The sequence below is a fragment of the Lithobates pipiens genome, unplaced genomic scaffold (genome assembly GCF_037356315.1).
Source record: "Lithobates pipiens isolate NorthernLeopardFrog02 unplaced genomic scaffold, aLitPip1_a1.2 Scaffold_1, whole genome shotgun sequence".
NCBI lineage: Eukaryota > Metazoa > Chordata > Amphibia > Anura > Ranidae > Lithobates > Lithobates pipiens.
The window spans coordinates 17,793,042-17,814,338 of record NW_027507685.1 but is presented as its reverse complement, the minus strand read 5'-3'; the positions used below and the strand labels follow the sequence as shown (position 1 = coordinate 17,814,338).

At 38.7% G+C, this 21,297-nt stretch overlaps 2 protein-coding genes across 7 annotated transcripts in view; one reads left to right on the top strand and one right to left on the bottom strand.

The window, feature by feature from the left end:
- CAPN6 (calpain 6) overlaps nt 1–16,718 on the top strand; it is a 117,601-nt gene extending 100,883 nt beyond the window's left edge. The window contains exons 13-14 of one of the 3 annotated variants that reach the window (XM_077480072.1): nt 5,201–5,338; nt 16,387–16,718. In XM_077480072.1, coding sequence (XP_077336198.1) covers nt 5,201–5,338; nt 16,387–16,389 — 141 coding nt within the window. In that variant the 3' untranslated portion in view covers nt 16,390–16,718. Of the gene's footprint in view, nt 1–5,200; nt 11,509–16,386 lie in introns of those variants that run through there. The other 2 variants (XR_013274384.1, XM_077479988.1) reach the window with 2 other exon arrangements.
- Nucleotides 13,031–21,297, bottom strand: part of PAK3 (p21 (RAC1) activated kinase 3) — a 310,761-nt gene continuing 302,494 nt past the window's right edge. For all 4 annotated transcript variants that reach the window (XM_077480375.1, XM_077480287.1, XM_077480463.1 and 1 more), the window contains one exon: nt 13,031–21,085. In XM_077480375.1, coding sequence (XP_077336501.1) covers nt 20,996–21,085 — 90 coding nt within the window. In that variant the 3' untranslated portion in view covers nt 13,031–20,995. The remainder of the gene's footprint in view (nt 21,086–21,297) is intronic.

Here is a 21,297-nt window from a genome sequence, read left to right as displayed (position 1 = left end):
TAACAAGAATTACTAGGAGCAGGAAGCAAAAGTGCACAGGAAAACAACGGGAAACAGACAAGCAATACACAAGAAGTGTACAAACAGAATGTCAAACAAACAAATAAATAAGGCTGTATTCACACCTATGCATTTTTAGTGCTTTTTGCATTTTGCAGATTTGCACTAGAGTCCATTTAACATGGTTTCCTATGGAACACGTTCTGTAGTGCAAATCTGCAAAAAGCACAAAAAATGCATAAGTGTGAATCCAGCCTTAAGGTTCTTTGTTTCAGCAGTAAGACAATTCCTAGGTATTGGAAATCATCTACCATCCCTTCATTTATGAAGTGGATTGAGACTCTAAGCCCTTGTACGCACGATCGGAGATTCCGACAGAATGTGTCCGATCGGAGCGTTTTGTCGGATATTCCGACTGTGTGTGGTCTGCATCGGACTGTTTCCGACGGACCAAATTTTCCAACTTGCCGTAAATATTTTCCGACAAAATGCTCCGATCGGACATACTCCGATCATGTGTAGAGAATTTTGATCGGACAAAGTGCCACGCATGCTCAGATCAAATTCCTACATCAAAGCTATTGGCTACTAGCCTGAACATAGTCCCGTCGTAAGGAAATAACGTCATCACGTTCTGAACGATCGGACATTCTGACAACTTCGTCCGACCGTGTGTATGCAACAGTTTCGGACAAAATCCGACGGATTTGGTTGGCGGAATCTCCGACCGTGTGTACAAGGGCTAACTGTTGTGATGCATATGGAAGAACTGGAAGCTGAAAATAATGATACTATGGAGAAGTTTAATAGGGTTAGGTTCACATGGTTAACATTTTAAGATTCTTGAAAGCTAGTGGATTTTTTGGCTGAGCTTCATTGAGGCTTAAGTTTAAGTACCACTAACATAGAACTTGCGAATAACGAAGGGAGAATTCCTATTCCCTCCCCTCCCCCCTTCCCTTTCCATCCCCCCCTTTTTTTTTTTGGTTAGATTTGCTGCGATGCCGCCTGCAAAACGCCTCTGCGGCAGCGTTTTGCGGGGTGGATTTAACCCCTTTTCGGCCGCTAAAACCGCCCCGCTAGCGGCCGAATAGTGCCACTAAAACGATGGAAAAGTGGCGCCGGTGGCAGCTTGGTGTGAAAGGGGCCTTAGTAAATCAACCCCCTGGTTTACTGCAACACCGAATATACATACATCCATTACACTTTTTAACTTTAATGAATTTTACCTATAATATGTACTGCATATCTTTTTCTGATGAAGTGGCCACTAAAAAGTCATGGAACACATGGATGAGGTGTTTTAACCTGCTCTTAGGATAAATAAATATGTTGATAAAATAAAAATGCTGATCACAAATTGGTTATTTTTTTTGGACACTAGGAAGTACGGGTATCACTAGGAAACTTCTACAATAGGTAAAACTGGGGAACTTATAGGAAATATAAAGTCGCTATTAAACATTGGGGGGGGGGGGGGACACCACTAGGAACAATAACTAATGCTCAGGCAATGCCTGGGAGAATGAACCCAGTTTAAACTGAAAGGGAGACTGGACATGTATCTAATTAAATCAACAACAGGTGGTTACCCAGTCTTTTGGGATGACAGGTACCAGCAGAGCCTTGCAATTTAAAGTAATGGAACTACATGTACCAGCATGCCTGCTGGTCTTTAGGAAAAGAGGCGACAGATCAGCAGCAAAGCTGCAGATCTGTGACATCTAAGAGGTGATGCAGTGATTGCAGGATTGCTAAATCTTTGTCAGGGTACAAGGGCACAGTTCTGGTGGCGAGTGTCTTCACCCATCACCAGTTGCCACCTAGGCTGCACCTAATGGGGGCTGCTAAAAGGAATATAAGCCCACCCTTGACTGCAGTTCAGTGCTTCAGTGTTCTTCCTGTCAGCCTTGTCCCTACCTGATCTTTTCTTGTACCTGTTCCTGTGACCAGCTCTCTGTACCCTGCTAACCTTGTTTACTGTCTAGGTCTTGATCTTGAACCTTGCCCTGCTCTGGTGTGCTCTCTCCAGTTGTACATGACATTTAGGTTATTTGTGTTGCTGCACTTTCATGTATATGTATCACTGATATTGTTTGTGGTTTACTAATGCTGGAATTGCATTATTTGTCTTAATAAAAACTTAATTTAACTTATAGTTAGTAAGGTTGAATAAAGACACTAGTCCATCCAGTTCAACCTGAGTGAGTGTCTACCCCTATCTACCCTCAAGGAGCCCACAATCCAAGGTCCTCATTCATATACTATTTTGGACAGAAGCCAATTAACCTACCTGCATGTCTTTGGATTGTGGGAGGAAAACGGAGTACCCGGAGGAAACCCACGCAGGCACAGGGAGAACATGCAAACTCCAGGCAGGTAGTGTCATGGTTGGGATTCGAACCAGCTAACCTTTTTACTGCTAGGTGAGAGTGATACCCACTACACCACTGTGCGCCTTCCTTCAGCCAGGTTCCTGATTTCTTAAAGGGGTTGTAAAGGTAAATGTTTTTTCACCTTAATGCATTCTATGTATTAAGGTGAAAAAACATCTCACACTGCCCGCGCCCCCAGTCCCCCCGTTTTACTTACCTGACCCCTCGAAAATCCCGCGCTCGCCCCCGCCGTCCTCTTCGCCGCTCAGCCTGGCCGCTGATTGGCTGGAGTGGATGGATTGAAAGCAGCGCAGCCATTGGCTCGCGCTGCTGTCAATCACATCCAATGACGCAGCGCGCCGGGGGGCGGGGCCTTGTGATACAGCGAGCGGCTATAGCCGCCGGCTGTATCACGGGAGCGCGCCCGCAGTGCTTCTCACCAATGCGAGGGAGCTCGCATTAACGTGAGAAGCACCTGCGGGAGGAAGCAGAGACAGCCGCCGAGGGACCCCAGAAGAGCAGGTTCGGGGCCACTCTGTGCAAAACGAGCTGCACAGTGGAGGTAAGTATGACATGTTTGTTATTTTAAAAAAATAAAAAATTTTACTTTACAACCCCTTTAAGGTACAGCCCACTGATCTGGTAATCCTTGCTGGATACCTCCATGTGGTACCTGACAACTAGAGAACCTGTCACTAGAGAAGAATCTGACATAGGATCAATGTGTCATCTGCCATGGACTCCAGGTGCCATCTTGGGAAAGCCTGACTCTCATTAGACACAGAGCTCTCTAAAGATTTGGATGGCCATCATAGATTCAAAGATGTTATATATAGGTTATGTCAGGGAATGCCCGAATGATTGATTTAGTCAGCTAAATAAATTGCATCACAGTACCTCCAATATAAAGTATAGGTTATGAAATCATTTAACTGACTTAATTTGCCAAGAAGAGCTCAAAAGGAAGGCAACAAAATCAGTTTAGGTATAGACTGAAGCTATCAAATAATAAATTAATATTTATCACAATAAGTCACATACAAACACCAGTTTGATTAATAGGTGGACACAGACACTACAATTTTGCAACAAGGTTTGAAAATGATCTGTTACCGTATAATATCTCTATGAGATTTTCCCCTTCTTTAGTGATCCTAACTGCTTGACTAGAATTTGGTAGATAATCCACGTTTGACTAATTTCAACCCTGAAACTGCTGCAGTCAGATTCCCTCGATGAAGTCTGTCCAAAGTTATACCAATAAGACAACTTAAAATTAGCAAATTGTGGGGTTAATGAGAACTAATAGGGTAGCAAACAAACTGGCATGAAATACTTGCAATAGAAAAATCAATATTAATTATGCAAAATATAGTTACCCTTTAAAAATGGCTATTTTCTTTAACCACTTGCGATCGCGGGCACGAGAGCCAGAACGGGTATGTGTGTATGTAAACAGACAGATTCACGTTCTGACAGGCGAGGAGAGACGCATCTGTTTTTCCTAGTGATTAGGAACAGCGATATGCCTCCTCCAGTCAGTCCCATCCCCCCCACAGATGTAAACACAGGAGGGAACACATTTAACCCCTTCCCTGCCAGTCACATTTATACAGTAATCGGTGCATTTTTATAGCACCGATCGCTGTATAAATGTCAATTGTCCCAAAAAAGTGTGGCGGACAGATAGGACACTTTTGACAATGTCGCAGTCCTGCTAAAAATTGCAGATCGCCATCATCACTAGTAAATAAATCTATCCTTTATTTTGTAGATGCTATAACTTTTGCGCAAACCAATCAATAATACGCTAATTGCAATTTGAATATATATCGGTCTAAACTGATAAAGAAATTTCTTTTTTTACATTTTTTTGGGGATGCTTATTATAGGAAGTAAAGCAAAGTAAATATTGCTTTTTTTTTTTCAAAATTGTCGCTCTTTTTTTGCTTATAGGGCATAAAATAAAAACCACAGAGGTGATCAAATACCACCAAAAGAATGCTATTTTTGTTAAAAAAAAAAAAAAAAAGACGTCAAGTTTGTTTGGGTACAGCGTTGCACGACAACACGCAATTGTCAGTTAAAGCAACGCAGTGCCGTATAACACAAAATGGCTCAGTCGTTAAGGGGGAAAATCTTACGTTCTGTAAGTGGTTAAAATGGTCGCCACCAGACTATCCAAAGATGGCTGCTGATTACGGGTTGCAGTTTGCCTTACCAAAATGGCATCTAGCTATGGTGGAGCTGTGCGTCCTAGACTCAATAAAGTGTCAGATGATGGCTGTGTGTAGTCTGATCAGATGGTCTACATGTTGTGTATTCAGATGAGGTTCCCCGTGTGTTCAGACGATGTTTTTGCAAATGTACCTGACTTACATTTTTATATTGTAAAAACGATAGTTTTAAACACGCCAGAGGGTGGCCCAGATGGTGTAATTATACCATGCAGATAGTTCCTTCGGTTGTGAATTTTAAATCAGAACATTCATGAGGGCGTGTAGACAATTAAAAAAAAAAGATTTATATAAATATATATATCGCCATTTACCAATGAAAAATCAGTTGTGCTGTTCCTAGCCCGTTTAATTTATATTAAGCAGTAAATAGTTTAACGTATCCAATTTAAATGATGCCAAGATGATATGTAGAATATCCATTTTGTTTACTGAACACATTTCATGGCATTGTTTGTGCTTTCCTAGAATTGTTTACTGAATCTGCACAGACTCAACACCGGGGGCAATGACTCACTATAATGCATTGAGACAGTGCTGGCTGCAGTAACATAACATAAAGCCAACTTTATATTCTTTGACTCTTAGGTCTGGGGGAGCAAGTTCATGTGTGACCAGTTCCTGGGCCAAGTGCTCCTGGCTGCATCACCTAATGATCCACAAGAAGAACAGACTCTCCAGCTGCATAACAAGGATGGGCGGGAAGCAGAGCAGATGCCAAGATGGGTAAATGTCAAGGTTGTCTCTTCGGATGACCTGCTTGAACTGTGAATGTGAGATCATCCTCCAGCCATAGACAGTGCTGCGAGCTAGAGACACTGGCCAGTCTAGCTTCTCTGCACAGACGTCTCTGTTCACACGTATAGGCCCTAGAGATCTGCATCTGCGCTGTACACCAGACGCTTTCATATAACATATCCAACAGTATTTGCTTTTGTAATCATTCTACAGAACAATGTTAAGCTGGCCATATATAGCTTGAATTTCAGACCATTCCTAAAAAAAAAAACTGTTTGGAATTTGATTAGCAAGTGGCCCTCTTGCATAGGGCTTTACATTATACAGTGAGACAATACAGTTACAAGTCAATAAAAAAGGGTTAGAAGGGCTCTGCTCCTGAGAGCTTACAATGGAATAGGGAGAGGCAAATGGAACAAAAGTTAACTGTGACGGATAAGCTAATGGGAGAAATAAAAAGATCCCGTTGCTAGCTAAAGGCAGGATAGGCTTCCCTCAAGAGATGAGTTTTCAGGGATTGCCTAAATGTGGACAGAGTATGAAAGAGCTGGACAGATTGGGGTAGAGAATTCCACTGAATGGGATAGCCTCTGGAGAAGTTAAGGAGCATGGGAGGGGGAGAAAATGGAGCTAGAGAGTAGGGGGTCTTGGGAGGTACGGAGAGAATGGTTTGGGTGATCTTGGGTGATCTACTGAGACAGGATCGGTAATTTAGTTTTGGGCAAAGTTGTAAATGGTTTTGTATGTTGTTAGTATTTTGAATTGTATTCACTGGGCATTGGGAAGCCAATGGAGGAACTGGTAGAGGGGTAGTGGACACTGAGCAGCTGGTAAGGTAAAGGAGTTTGGCAGTGGGGTTCATGATTGACTGAAGCAGAGAGAGCCTGCATAAAGATAGACCTATGAGGAGGGAGTTGCAATAGTCAAGGTGAGAGATAAAGAAAATGGCTTACTTGGTGGTTTCATTATTTAAAAAGGGGAGGGGGGGGGGGGGGTATTTTGGAGATATGGAAGTAAAGTCTACAAGATTTAGGCATTAATTGGATTTAGGACTGAAAGGACAGGTCAGGGTACAGGATTACACCCAGCACAATGAGGGAGAGACCGATAGTTTCTATTACTGATCCTGTTCTAGAAGCCAGGGCAGGGGCATAGCGGAATATTAGGAGCTACGTTTTGGAATAATTGAGTTTGAGGAAGTGATGTGACATGGAGACTGAAGGGTTGAGGTGGGGAGTAGAGAGATTAATTTGGGTATCACCATAGAGATGATATTGGAAGCCATGGCGGCTTAATGAATGAGGTGAGGCTCTGCTGATGTCTGTCATCTTTAGGGCATCCTTTAAAAAGTGAATTTTAACCATGTTCGCTAAGCTAATAAAACATTTACTTGCAAAGCAAAAATTCCATTGCAAAGCGAATCGTCTTTTTGTCTTTAGTAAATCAATGCTTTTATTAGTATAATGGAAGTACAGTGCCTTGCAAAAGTATTCACCCCCCTTTGCATTTTCCATGTTTTGTTAACGTGGAATTAACATGGATTGTTTGAGGATTTGCATCATTTAATTTACAGAACATGCCCACAACTTTAAAGATTTTTTTGTTTTTGTTTATTGTGAAGCAAACAAATAGGACAAAATAACAGAAAAAGTCAATGTGCATAACTATTCACCCCCAAAAGTCAATACTTTGTAGAGCCACCTTTTGCAGCTATCATAGTGCCAAGTCTCTGAGATTGCCACATTTTACTACTGGGATTTTTTGCCCATTCCTCCTTGCAAAACTGCTCCAGCTCCTTCAAGGTGGATGGTTTGTGCTTGTGAACAGAAATCTTTAAGTCTGACCACAGATTTTCTATTGAATTGAGGTCTGGGCTTTGACTAGGCCATGCCAACATATTTACATGTTTGCCCTTAAACCACTCAAGTGTTGCTTTAGCCCTCTGTTTGGGGTCATTGTCTGGAAGTTGAACCTCCGTCCTAGCCTCAAATCACACACAGAGTGGTACAGGTTTTGTACCTGTATTTAGCACCATCCATCTTTCCCTCAACTCTGGCCAGTTTCCCAGTCCCGACTAGTGTTCTTTGGGTGATGTGATGGGTTGGGTTTGGGCAATAGCGTTTTCTTTGATGGCCAAAAAAGTTCAATTTTAGTCTCATCAGACCAGAGCACCTTCCTCCATACTTTTTGGGAGTCTCTCACGTGCCTTTTCGCAAACTCAAAATGTGCCATTTTGTTTTTTGCTGAAAGTAATGGCTTTCTTCTGGCCACTCCGCCATAAAGCCCAATTCTATGGAGCGTACAGCTTATTGTCATCCTATGTACAGTCTCTGCAGCTCCTCCAGGGTTACCTCAGGTCTTTGTGCTGCCTCTCCGATTAAAGCCCTCCTTTCCAGTCCGTGAGATTTGGTCTGCAGCCATCTCTTGGCAGGTTTGCTTTTGTGCCATGTTCTTTCCATTTGGTTATGATAGTTTCGATGGTGCTCCTAGGGATCATCAAAGATTTGGATTTTTTTTTTTTTTATATCCTAACCCTGACTTGTACTTCTCAACAACATTGTCCCCCTACTTGTTTGGAGAGTTCCTTGGTCTTCATGGCAGTGTTTGGTTAGTGGTGCCTCTTGCTTAGGCGTTGCAGCCTCTGGGGCTTTTCAAAAAGGTGTGTATATATTTAATGACAGATCATGTGGCATTGGATTGCACACAGGTGGACATCATTTCACTAATTATGTGACTTCTGAAGGTAATTGGTTGCACTAAAGCTTTTTATGGGCTTCATAACAAAGGGGGTGAAAACATGCACATGCCAATTACTTTTTTTATTTCTTAAAAAATAGTTTTGTGTATATATTTTTCTAATTTTACTTCACCACTATTGTGTTCTGATCCATCACATATAATTCAGATTAAAACATTTAACTAAAGACCGTAACAAAAATAGGTAAAAAGCCAAGGGGGTGAATACTTTTGCAAGGCACTGTAGGTAAAAAATGCTGGAGTGGGAATGGGCAGGGTAGTAAAATAAACTTATTTTACTCTCCTGAAAGTAATTTAAATGGAATATTTCAACAATCATCAGATCCAGAACTATGGGCAAATATAGACTAGTCCTGTATAATTTAAGGTATGAGTCACACATCATTTTCTTTTGGTGAATCTCCCCACTGAAATTCCTGGCTATGCCAATCTCACACTTGCTGCATTTTTAATGGAAACTAAACAAAAAAAAAAAAAAAAAAGGGTGATTAAGGCTTCCTAATAATAATCCTATCAAGGTGCCAAACAAAGTGCCCACAAATACAGGATAAAAGCCAATACAATAGGGCCTGTGTTTAATTTGATTAAGCATTTAAGGACCGAGCCTCTTTCTGAGATTTGTTGTTTACAAGTTAAAAACTGTTTTTTTTTTTTTGATAGAAGAAAAAAAAATGTATAATGTTTGGGGGTTCTAAGTAATTTTCTAACACCCTAGAGAATAAAATGGTGGTTGTTGCAATACTTTGTCACATCGTATTTGCGTAGCAATCTTAAAGGCGCACTTTTTTGGGGAAAAATACACTTTTTTTAAAATTAAAAATAAGACAACAGTAAGGTTAGCCCAATTTTTTTTTTTATATTGTGAAAGATAATGTTATGTCGAGTAACGCTTCAAAATTTTGCCCGCTCATGGAATGGCGACAAATTTTAACCCTTAAAAATCTCCATAGGTGACGTTTAAAAAATTCTATAGGTTGCACGTTTTGGGTTACAGAGGAGGTCTATGGCTAGAATAATTGCTCTAGCTCTACTGATCGCGGCGATACCGCACATGTGTGGTTTGAACACCATTTTCATATGTGAGCGCTACTCACGTATGCGTTCGCTTCTGCACGCAAGCTCGTTGAGATGGGGCGCGTTTAAAAAAAAAATAATTTCTTATTCATTTTACCTTTTCATTTTTCACAGTTTAAAAAAAAAAAAAAAATCGTGTCACTTTTATTCCTATTACAAGGAATGTAAACATCCCTTGTAATAGAAAAAAAAGCATGACAGGACCTCTTAAATATAAGATCTGGGGTCAAAAAGACCTCAGATCTCATATTTACACTAAAATGCAATAAAAAATAAATTAAATGTCATTTGAAAAAAAAAAAAAAAGTTGCTTTTAAAAATTTGTCATTTAAAAAAATACAAAACAAAATGGCCATTTAAGAGCTATGGGCCCTGCAATGTTATGGAGAGGGGTGAGCCATCTTCCCCTCACTCATCTCCATGCCTAGCAAGGGTGAAGATCCGCAACGGAGCGCTGCAGGAGCCTCTGCCGCCACCGATAAAAGTGATCTCGTAGCGAATCCACCACAGAGACAACTTTTATCTGAAAGAGGACCTAGCTAGCTGCTGCCATAACCACAATATTCCTCTTCAAAGTACCGACGTGTAACGGTGGTGGGCGGTCCAGAAGTGGTTTAAACAATTTGTTGTATTCCTAACACAACTATGTAGGTTTTTGATTTTCTGTATACATTGTATTGAGCAATAAAGACCTGCTTGAAAAATTTCTTCTAGCTAATCAGCTTTTTATCGGACTCCAATATTCTGTACCACAGCGTTTTTTAAGTATGCTATAACATCGCAATCATAAATAAGCTCTTAACTGGATGACTGCAGCAATCTGAACTCTTAGCCCTTGTACACACTGTCGGAGATTCTGACGGAATGTGTGGTCTACATCGGACTGTTTCTGTCAGAGTATCCGACAGACCAAGTTTTCCAACTTGTCGGAAAAATTTTCAGACAAAATTCTCCGATTGGACATACTCCGATCATGTGTAGAGAATTCCGATCGGACAAAGTGCCACGCATGCTCAGATCAAATTCCTACACCAAAGCTATTGGCTACTAGCATGAACGTAGTCCCGTCATAACGAAATAACGTCATCACGTTGGATTTTTCGACAACTTTGTCCGACCGTGTGTATGCAACAGTTTCGGACAAAATCCGTCGGACAAAATCAGACGGATTTGGTTGTTGGAATCTCCGACCGTGTGTACAAGGGCTTATTGTCTGCTTATGGTAAATGCATTGGACAGTTTTGAAAACTTTGCTTGTAGTACTATCTAAATATAAATAATCTATACATATATTAGAATATTTCCAGAAATTAACTAATGTTAAAAATATGGTCTAACATTTGTTATGTATTGTAACCCTAAAACACAGCATTATTATTAGTCTCTGCCATGAAGCTTAGGAAGTACATGAAATTGTAATTAATCACTTTAATGCTACTTCATTATGTGCACGGGCTGGTCTGTCTATTATACAATTTCTTTATACAGCTTTCATAAGCGTGAGGTTGATTAACTCAAGTGTTGTAACATATTAATACTTGTGGCGTATGAAATTTACAATATTTTTTCCTTCCATAAAGCAAGGTGAGAATCCATATTGCTTGGAATATAGTTTTCCATAAATTTCATGATTTGGCCTTCTGCCCATGCAGAATCTGTAGGCCTGAAATATTGCCAATGTGCCTATAGCAAATGGAATGACTAAGTCATTAGCAGGTGGTACCTAATCCCCAGTGGGTATGCAGTATAATGAATGGGGTGAAGTTTGTGGTGCTACCCTATAATGACTTCTAAACTGATCAAGGGTCCTCTGTTCAGTGACAAGGAAATGGCAGCATTCACTTACATTTTTTTTTATATGCAGCATGTTATATGTCGCATTTGTCCACTTTTACATGTTTTAACCATAAACAATTGCTTTCAAATAAATATGTTGTACAGTTTCTCCTTTATTCAGAAACATTTAGCTGGTAAAGTATGTCCTTCAGTTATTCCATGAATTAACAACCCCAAACAATGGTATTTCTAACTTTTATTCACAATACTGCAGGTCCAGATTCAAACTGCAATATTTTTTTTTTGTTTGTTTGTTTTTTTTTTTTTTTTACACTCAAGACACAGTCATGCACAATCCATATTTCAATTTTTCTATTGCTTCAACCACAATTTTAAATTAAACCTCCCAAAATAAAATGCAAAGAATTTTTGTTTAAAAAAAAAATAAAAAGTAGTCACTGAGGTATTCAGATCATACTGTATTCTCAGTGCTTACCCAACATAAATAACTTAATTCCAATTTAAAAAAAGAAAAGGAAAAAAAAACAAAACTTTCCTTCAAAAAGTTACAGAATGATATCACTACACATTTTGTATTTTACAGATAACACGCCCTAAAAAAAGAGGAATGTACAGCAAATGTGTTACAGTTGAGAGAGACAATGGAAATATATCATTATATTAATAACACCAGATTTCCCCCCTGAAATTTCCGTGTTTTTTTTTTTTTTTGTTCTTGAAAGTTTGCAAAAATGACAAGTCATCTAATCACAGTACTGGAAAATAAGACAATAGAGGTACCCTGTGAAATATAGTTTCTCAATTTTGTTCCCAGTCAAAGAAACGTTGAGATGTGTCTGTTGCAAAACTAAAATGTCTGGGTATTGAGGTTTTTTCTGTAATAGGATGACCACATATACACAAGCTATATTTTTTATTGTATAATGCAATGCATGAGACATAATCGAAGGACGGTGACTAGAGATAGACATGTTTATATAAGAGTATTACTCCTGTTTTTTTTTTTCACTCCACTTACAAAATTTGAGAAAGGTTGTACCATAAATCTGAAATTGAGTAGCTACACTAAATTATTTAAACAACGGTTTTCCAATATGGAGTGAAGAAAAAAAAAAGTTCTTTATTTATAGCTGATGTTAGTCCATTTTGGCTCGTACCAACGTTTGCTACATAGACATTTATTTTCCATAAAAAGTTTAGTCCCCTGCAAAGAGCAGCCGTGAAAGAATGTACCCATGGTCTGTTTTATTACAAGTGGTGGGTAATAAATAAATAAATTAAAGGCTCAGCAAGATTGTTTAACAACATGAAATTCTATAATCCAACCAAAGAGCAGTGCACTGACTCCTTAGATTAGGTATATATGTTGTAGGCTGTATAAGTTAATTTTCTCTAAAATACTGCCTGAAATAAACACCAGTATCTGTAAAGATCTGTCATCTGATAAAGTAAAAGAAAAAAGTGATAAAAATATATATATATTTTCCCTAAATAGTGGCAAAAAATAGTATTTTAGAAAACTGAGTGGGTATATATGTTACATTGGATGTGTGTCACAGAAAATGTGCCTTCCTTAACATACACGTGTATACCTTTTTTCCCTCATATATATGGGCACTTAAAGATCATCGGAGCATAGATACAGACACAGAGCTAAGCAGTCATAGGAATCTGTGTACAGCACTCCTTATATTAAGTCAATTCATATAACATTTGGATACAGGTATGAGTTTCTTAATAACTGCTATCAACAATTCTTTGCATAAATAAAACAAATGGCTCGATTACGTGCGGTCAACTAATCAACTAATGAAAGGTGCAGGGAAAAGCAGAGCACCACACCAAAGGATTAGGTGACCAAGAGTAGAACACAAACATTCTGATATCTTGTCTCCTATTTTGTACAATAGCCTTTTAGTGTGCTAAACAAAATGCACGTCATGGTTCCTTCTTGTAACTTTGTGTATAATATGTGGGTCCCTGAACCATTTTTCAAAAATGTATAAAGCCTGGACAAGGGATGCAAGCCATCCCAAAAGCTTGCTTCTTTAAAAAAAAACAAAATAAAACTTAGTTTGGAGGGTTTTTTTTATTAAATAAACTGTCTGCATTATTTGGTGACTAACATGATACAGAACTCTACTACAGCATAGACCTTAACTTGTGTGGGTTAACAGAGGGTTTATTCAACTCAGGAAAATATGGCTTTTTAAATCAAAAATAATGTTCCAACAGCCCTTCTATAAAACCAATCACTGAAGCTTACTTTTGGATTTAAAGAGCCAGTTTATTCCAGAGTTGAATTAGCCCTCAATTAACTCACACTAGTCTAGCATTCCATTCCAACTAGCAGTTTAAGCCCTTAAAAATCTTTGACTTATTCACTTTGGACTTCTATGATGAACAATAAAATACTCTGGGAGCTTAAACCTTTGGTGTGCATGCATGTATTCCCTACACCTGCCAGTGTTCACCCGAGACCTTTTTGTGTTACAGCTGCTTAACCATCAAGTCATTGTAAAAACCAATATGGACTAAAAATTACATTAAGGAAGTAAACCAGTTTTCAGATATGGCAACTCCCACCTACATCTTTCAAATATTAAATAATGTCACTAATGTCTATCAAATTGTTAACCTGCAACTATCTTTAAGTAAAACCTGGGTTCACACTTAAAAATGGATGCGGCTGACAGCAGGGGTCAGGTGCATCCCTGTCCTCTATTTTGGGGATGAATCGAGCCCGAATTTTTGCCTGAAATTGGACCTGATACAGAGCCAAAGACGCACAGGACCCCTGTACAATTTGCTTCAAACCTGTCCAGGAGATGTGTGAACCGGCTCCATTGAGAGCAGGTCACAATCTTCTGTCATGCGAAATTCGCATAAGTGTGAACCCAGCCTAAAAACGCTGTAGGCTCCCATAGTTGATCTTTTGAAAATGCTAGATGCCTGTCAGTCTCTAACCTTAAATGCTTTTGAAGTCAAAGACCTGCAAGATGTATTCAGCCAGAGAAGTCAGAACTAATCTTCATACCTCCATTTGATCAGTGACTTTGTACTAAAGTCATAATATAGGCATGAGGCTTGGCAACGAGCAATTTCAGAAGGAAACTTCAGTTTTGGCAGTCTGCATATTGTTCTATAAGTAAAATTCCCTTTAAAAATTACTTCTTGCTTTATGCAAGAACATTTTGGAAAACTATGTCAAGATTTTAAAGACTTACAAAAATAAATGTGAACAAAAAATAAAATAAAATCAGAAATATTTTCTAGCACACTGCTGTCTTCTTTCTTGGTTGTCCCATAGAAAAAAAAATATTAATGGGTTTTGAGCTTGTATTAATGGCATCAATGTGAGAGGCTTCTGAGAACGTTCAGAATTGACTGACTGATGATTTTGAACTCCTTCTGACCTGACTGAAACACGTTTTGCATTCATATAAACTTGTATGGAAATGGAAAACCTGCTTGTTGTAAATGAAACACCATCAACCCAGGCCCTGAACCAATTTTAACCTTAAACAGCTAATGACATAAAACAATACACAGCTGAAAAAGATAACTGCCAAGTAGCACTACTTCATTTAGTGTAGCTATATGGCAAGACTAACTTGTGCATCTTTTAAGCAGTTCTTTTACATAAAGTATCTGTTTGGAGTTCTGAAAAAAAACCTTATGCTGAAAATGTTCTTTTTAGGGTTTATGCATTTTGTTTTTAATATATACTGTGATTTTAGGCAAGAATTGAGTGTCCTCGCCAGGCTACTATGCATTCCCATTAAGTGCAATTGAATTTTTTTTTTCAGTGGGGAAGGGTGTTATTGCTGTCTTTATTCGCATTTAGCAGAATTTGCTGTTCCAGTGATAGTGCTCACCATGATACGAGGTGGGAATCTCTCCAACAAGGCACAGACCACAATAAAAACATTTTTGTAGTACAGTGGTTAGAAACTGTTGGGTTTTTATTATTGTATAGTGGCAGCGGTCATTGGCATCAGATTTTAGGGTAAATCTACCCAAAAGAAGATGTAAATAGTTTGCATTATTATATAGGACTTTCCAAATGAGCTGATTTCACATTCACAGAATGTTCCCTTTACAAATCTCTTTATGGACTCTGGCCTCACACTAGCTCTGTCTCAACACAGGCTAAACACAAGGCCACACAGAAAACAATAGTTTGAGGTGGGTTTTGTTGTATACAATGAAAATGTGTTGCAACGCACTGCCTGTCAAACACTGCAGGACATAGACTTGAATAAAGTGTCATTTGGTGACACTTTAATAATGTTAAAACGTGTGCACCTACACAATGGACGCAAGCTGGCACATATTTAGGCCTTATGCACATCGGATGGTAAAAATGTGCTTCTAAGGACATTTGACAATTTTTTTATTTATTTTTTTTACCTCTAAACGCTACTCAGTGTTGGCCTATGCAACCATGCACATAAACGTTTACAGGTGTTTAGGAGGCAGAAAAAAAACACCACTTGCGATGAGGCCAACATCTCTAAAGGATCCTGAGCCATCTTCGAACCTCCAGTCTGGTAACTGCTGGTGAGCTTTATCCTATATTTCCTCCCACTAAGTCTTAGTATGCCCAATTTCCATAAGACACGGCAAAAGTATAAGTGGGTGGAGCGTTGTATCCCCACAGAATAATGTAGCATGGCATCAAATGTGTTTATACAGCTACTTGTGTACGTTTGTGATGATTAGGATTTCCATTGTCTGTTCGATTTCAAACTGAAATTACATCACCAGAATTTAGAGAACTTGGGATAATACTAAGTGGTTTAAACTAAATTACATCAGAGGGCTGACAGTATATGCTTTCAACACACACCCTTTTCTCTTATAAAATTTGCAGTGCAGAGCCCTTTACCCCTCCTCCCACAGTCTTCACTACTTTGAAAAGGAAGAATGACTGCCATCATCCCACCATGCAATGCTCAATGCCTCTAAAGCTGATCAGTGGGCACCATCATCTTCATATGAGGGGAGTGCCTACATTTACAGTATGCCAATGAAAACTTTGAGTTAGTCAGTATTTACACAGGCTCCTTAAAGAGTATCTTCACACAGAATGAAAAAAATAAAATAAAAGCGTAACTTTCCCTTTTAGGTGAAGTTCTGCATTAAGAGGGCTCCGGACGTAACAGAATTATAGGTCATAAAAGTGAAACGTAAAGATACAGGTTGACCGGTTATTCTGTCAATTACCTTCAGCAAGTTAGTTTAATTAATTTAGGTTTCTTACTGGTTCAGTTTAAACAGATTTAAGAACATTCAAATAATTACGTAACTGGGCTAAGCCCTATTTTATTATTTGTGCCTCATATTTGCTTTAAGAACACTTTCCATGTAGCAATGAAAAGACCTTTGCTCTCTTTTTAACACAGTGATGGGTGTCACAGATATCAGACAGGCTATTATTGATAAAGGCAATCACAACTCGAGAACAGAAGTGAAAATCTGAAGCATGAACTAAAATGAATTGACTCTGTTTCAGAGGAAAATATAGATGAAAGCAACAGAGATTGGATTATAGAAGAAAAAAAGAAAGAAAAACCTTCCATTTAGGGGGTAAAATACCCCTGTTCCTGCCTCTGTCAAATGTAAATTGCTCTCTTATCATGCTCCATTTAATCCATTATACAAAAATGTACCCCTTCCTGCTGCTGTTAGGTCCAAACATTTTTTTAACTTGTAATAAAATCTGTTTAATACCAGAGCCTGGGAAATGTTTCTCTTACTTTAGACTGTTGAATGGCAATGGCTTAGTGCTGACTGGTCTAAAATATGAGGCTCTGTATACAGTGTGCATCCAGGACTCAGGAACTTCAAGATACATAGGAAATGATTGGAGGATTTTATATAATCTCAGGTGACAAAATAAAGAGCTGCACCAATGACAGTAAATACATTCCTAACCATCTATGTATTAACATTATTCATAGCATTTAGAGGTCCAAGATCCTTCAACCAATATTGTGACTTGCTTTTTAACTCGATTCACTATAAAGTTGCGCAAAGAGCAAAAATAATGTTAAATGTATGGCATTAAACAAAAATCCAATGTGGAAAAAACAAAATGTGCTGGTTAGCGTGGGGAATTTTTGGGGAAGCTGGAGACTTCCCCATGGGTTTCATGTTTACTTTCTTTTGGCTCTTTTTAGGTGATATTATAAAGCTTTCCAGGGGCCTGATCTTATTTACTATATGCTTCCTTTGAATGAATATGGCTTTGCCACAGTTACCCTAGATGTGTGGGTCTACATCCTTTCGGGGTCTTTGCCAGTCCCGTTTGGACTAATACCTTCTAATTTTTGGCTAGCTCATTTTCCGCTGTGGACTGGTTCTCCTGAGGTGGGAAATTTGGGTATCCATTGTCCCCACAAAATTTATACTTAGAGGTTCTCCTTGGAAATGCACTCATCTGATTTCATGCCATGTTATAAAATTATAAATATTCCACCACTTTAATAACCCCTGAAGAAGACTTCTACTCTCTACAAGTTGAAATGTGTTGGAGCCCACTGTTATAAGATAGACATACTTCATGCAATAAAGATGCTGTGTGGCAGTTCTCAATACATTGATTGTTTGTTTTGTGCATGTCTGTTTTTATTAGAACTACTGGACCTTTTGGTGTTTTTTTAATGGTGTATATTAATAAAAAATTATGTTGTATATTTATAACCATTGTGCTTAGTTTGGCACCTTTAAAGTCACATTCCATATGTTGTTCAAACTGTTTAAATCATTAGTGATGTGGCATCTTCAATGCCCTTTGGTCTAATGGAGGCAAGGTTTTTTTTTTTTAAGAACAAAATGGGACTTTAATTATACCTATTCCCATGTTCCTTTTTACCCATGGGATGTTTTGTTTAATGTTTAATTTTTGGGAATGATACCTACCAGTATTAAATCTTCTCTGCAATGATCCACTATAATAAGCTTTGATTGGTTGTTATAGGCTAAATCGCTTTTCATTTAACATCTCTTTGCACTGCTTTACTGCCAAATCTTAATAACTTATCCCATTTTAGTAAGAACCCAATCAAATCCTGCATAACTAAAAGGATTATCGCCCCAACAAATCCCTTCTTAAGACCACTTACGCCATCCAGGCATGTCATGGTTAAAAACCTTAGACACAGCCACTGAGCCCGAAGCTAAAAACTTGACAATGGTAAAACATTTAACATTTTAAAGCTTGCACTAGATGTGAAAGTCCATTCAATAGACTACCTGTGTCTTTGGCTTTCAAGCATAAATTCGTTCCAGTGCTACATAGAAATATCAGATAGAAAATTGTCCCAAAGAGATTGAAGCTGGATTCACACCTATGCCGTTTTAGGGCTTTTTGCATTTTGCAGATTTGCACTAGAGTCAATTTAACATTGATTCCTATGGAACACGATCTGTAGTGCAAATCTGCAAAATGCAAAAAGCACAAAAAATGCATAGGTGTGAATCCAGCCTAAGAGCTTAGTTTTATAATTCACTGCAAAGAATAATGGTGACTAGCAAGTCAAACTTCACAAAGATTAACTTTAAAGATAGCCTTCACTAAAGCCTAAAAATGAAGCCTTGAAATTCATTTCAATTTAAATAACCACCATCATTTGTGGGTTTTTTTTCATCCAGGCATAGTATTTTTATAAAGATAAAACACTGCTTTGAAACTGCCTTGTTGCCAGTAATCTGTTGTCCTGAGAACACCTACCGCTATGACATTAGAATACGCAGGTATTCTCGCAGATCTCAATCTTACCCACTTTAAAATCATTGCTGCCTCTAAAACATAGAAAAGGAAAAGTTATCCAGTACTTATTCACACAACCTGAGGAAGTACGCCCACCAAGAAGCACATGTGAGAAGCTTCCTGGAATGTAGCAGCATTAGATCATTTGACATTTAATTTAAAGGTAAAATAAGTTGACTTTCTGACATTAGCATAATTACAATGTTCCTGAACAGCATTAGGATTTCAATGATTAATTTCTTTTCTTGCCTAGAGTTGCTCCTCATTTTATGTACATATGGGTGCTCTTTGCAGACTAAAGAGATATATATATTGCAATTTGTTACTTCCTATACTACCTTTTTTTCTATACACAACTCTTAGTGGTGAATGGTATACTGAATTTGTCATGTCAATTGTCCATGTCTGAAGCAAAGCTAACATTTTTTTAAGGCCAGCCATTTCCAGCAACATCTGGCCATGTCACATTTTAAAGCAGACCTTCACTCTTTTATATAACTCAATCTCCCTGCATTTACCCCCTGCCCATGAAGTAAAAAAAAAAGTTTTTTCAGTTTTTTGACCATTCTTTTTTTCTGTTTCTTTTTCTCTGGCCCTCCTGTTTGTCTCCACAGCCCCCTAGGATACCATGTCACATATCCCAGGAGACTGCAAGATCAGGGACAACCAGTAGCTGGTGACCTAACATGCAGTATCAGGGGCTGGCTGCATGAACCTGCAAGAGGCAGCCAATTCCTGATCCTGGGCAGTGCCAACATGGTGGTGAGGTACCCGGGCTGTGGTAGCTGAGCAAGTCTTCACAGTAGGACAAAATTGGATCCCCTTCACAGGTATGCGACTCATGGACAACCCAGCATAACAGGAAAGAGGTGTTAAAAAAGTAGGGGGGGAGTGAAGGTCGTCTTTAACATTACTATCCAAAGAAAAGAATGACTCAGTAATGGGACTCATTGTGAAGGTTTTAGCGGCAAAGAAAGGAAAGGTGGGTTGTGTATACACTTCACTAAAGGGGTTATATTATTTATATCTATTGTTTGTACTTGGAAATAGACCATTTTGCTTTATTGGCACTTTTAACCCCAATGTACACAAAAATTAACAAAGTAGCAAGCTTGTTTAATAGGAAAGTGCAAGGAGAAAGAATAATGTGTAAAGAGTGATAAACCAAAGCAACCGAGTGGATCAGTTCAGAGGAATTCGGATTGGTTGCTATGGTATGTGACACTTTTCACAACATTGTTTCTGTTTGCACTAATTTACTGTCTAAGCCACATGATCATAATAACAATTTGATGTATTGAACCTGTGTGGAACATATCACTATGCTCCTTCATTACATATACATATACGTGTGGCTGAAATGAACAACACATTTTCTTTCATATGATGCCCAAATTGACAAATGAATTGACAATTTTCCCATTTTAAAATATTGATTCAGGCCACAAAAAGTCTTTGACTGTGCAGAACAGAACCATAGAAACATAGTCATATTAGCCTTGTTGGCTAAAAAACAGAGTGCTGATGGGATTAACCTGGTCAACAGAAAAATGACATATCACTCTGTTATGTAAGAAAACAAATGCCATAAGCCTTGTATGCAAACCACTATGGTGCAAAGGCAGACTACCTCCTATCTTTGTACCCCATGTTTTGGGGGATGTAACTTTCATTTGTATGGCTCTCTTGCATCAAGGTGTACCTTCCCCTGTAGAGTGGTTACTCTCACATGCAAAATAGTACCGTAAGTAAACCGACCCTGTGCTGAAAACAGGGAAATAAGACTATCAGAGTAAATGGATGGTAAGGCCTACACAGACCTGTCAACGTTGCTGCATATTTGGAAATGCAGAGTGATTTTTTTTCAGTTTTTTGTTTCTTTAAATATAAAGCAAAAAAAAAGCCAGATGTTAAATTATTTGTTCCTTATGAAAGTACAACCCATCTATGGAAAATTTCTGCAGGGGATCAACGTGCGGACGTGCAGCACCAACTTCCAACGTGCCGAGTTGAATGTTGTAGTCCTGTTCCTACTTACAAAACAAAGGAAAAAAAAAAGAGAGTTTAAGGAATCCATAAGGGCAGGTAGAAGACACGAGTAGGTGCATCATGGTGGGTCATGTCTCCCCACGACAGTAGCTGGTTATCTTGTTAATCCTGCTGTGTGAGGGGATGAGGTTTTCTGATTCTGCTGAGTTCTGTGTTCTAATGCAGATGCTACAGCTTTGTGTCCACCGTAGCTAGCGGCTGCTGTTTTTAATGGCTTCCTTTGCTGCTATGATCAGTGGAGTCAGGCTAGAAAGAGGCTTGGCTAGTTTTAAAAATGGATGCTGCAAGACAAAAACACAAAACCATTTGACATCAGCCTAACATCCTGTTATGGTAATATGAATACATTCAAAAAGACTTGTATTTTGCTGCACTGAGGATGTATTCACATTTATGTGTGATGGAGAGTGCGTTATAACATATGCACAATTCATGTGAGCAGCAAGTGCTGGTGCATAAAAATGCATGTTATAACAGTCCGCCCACTAGGCCT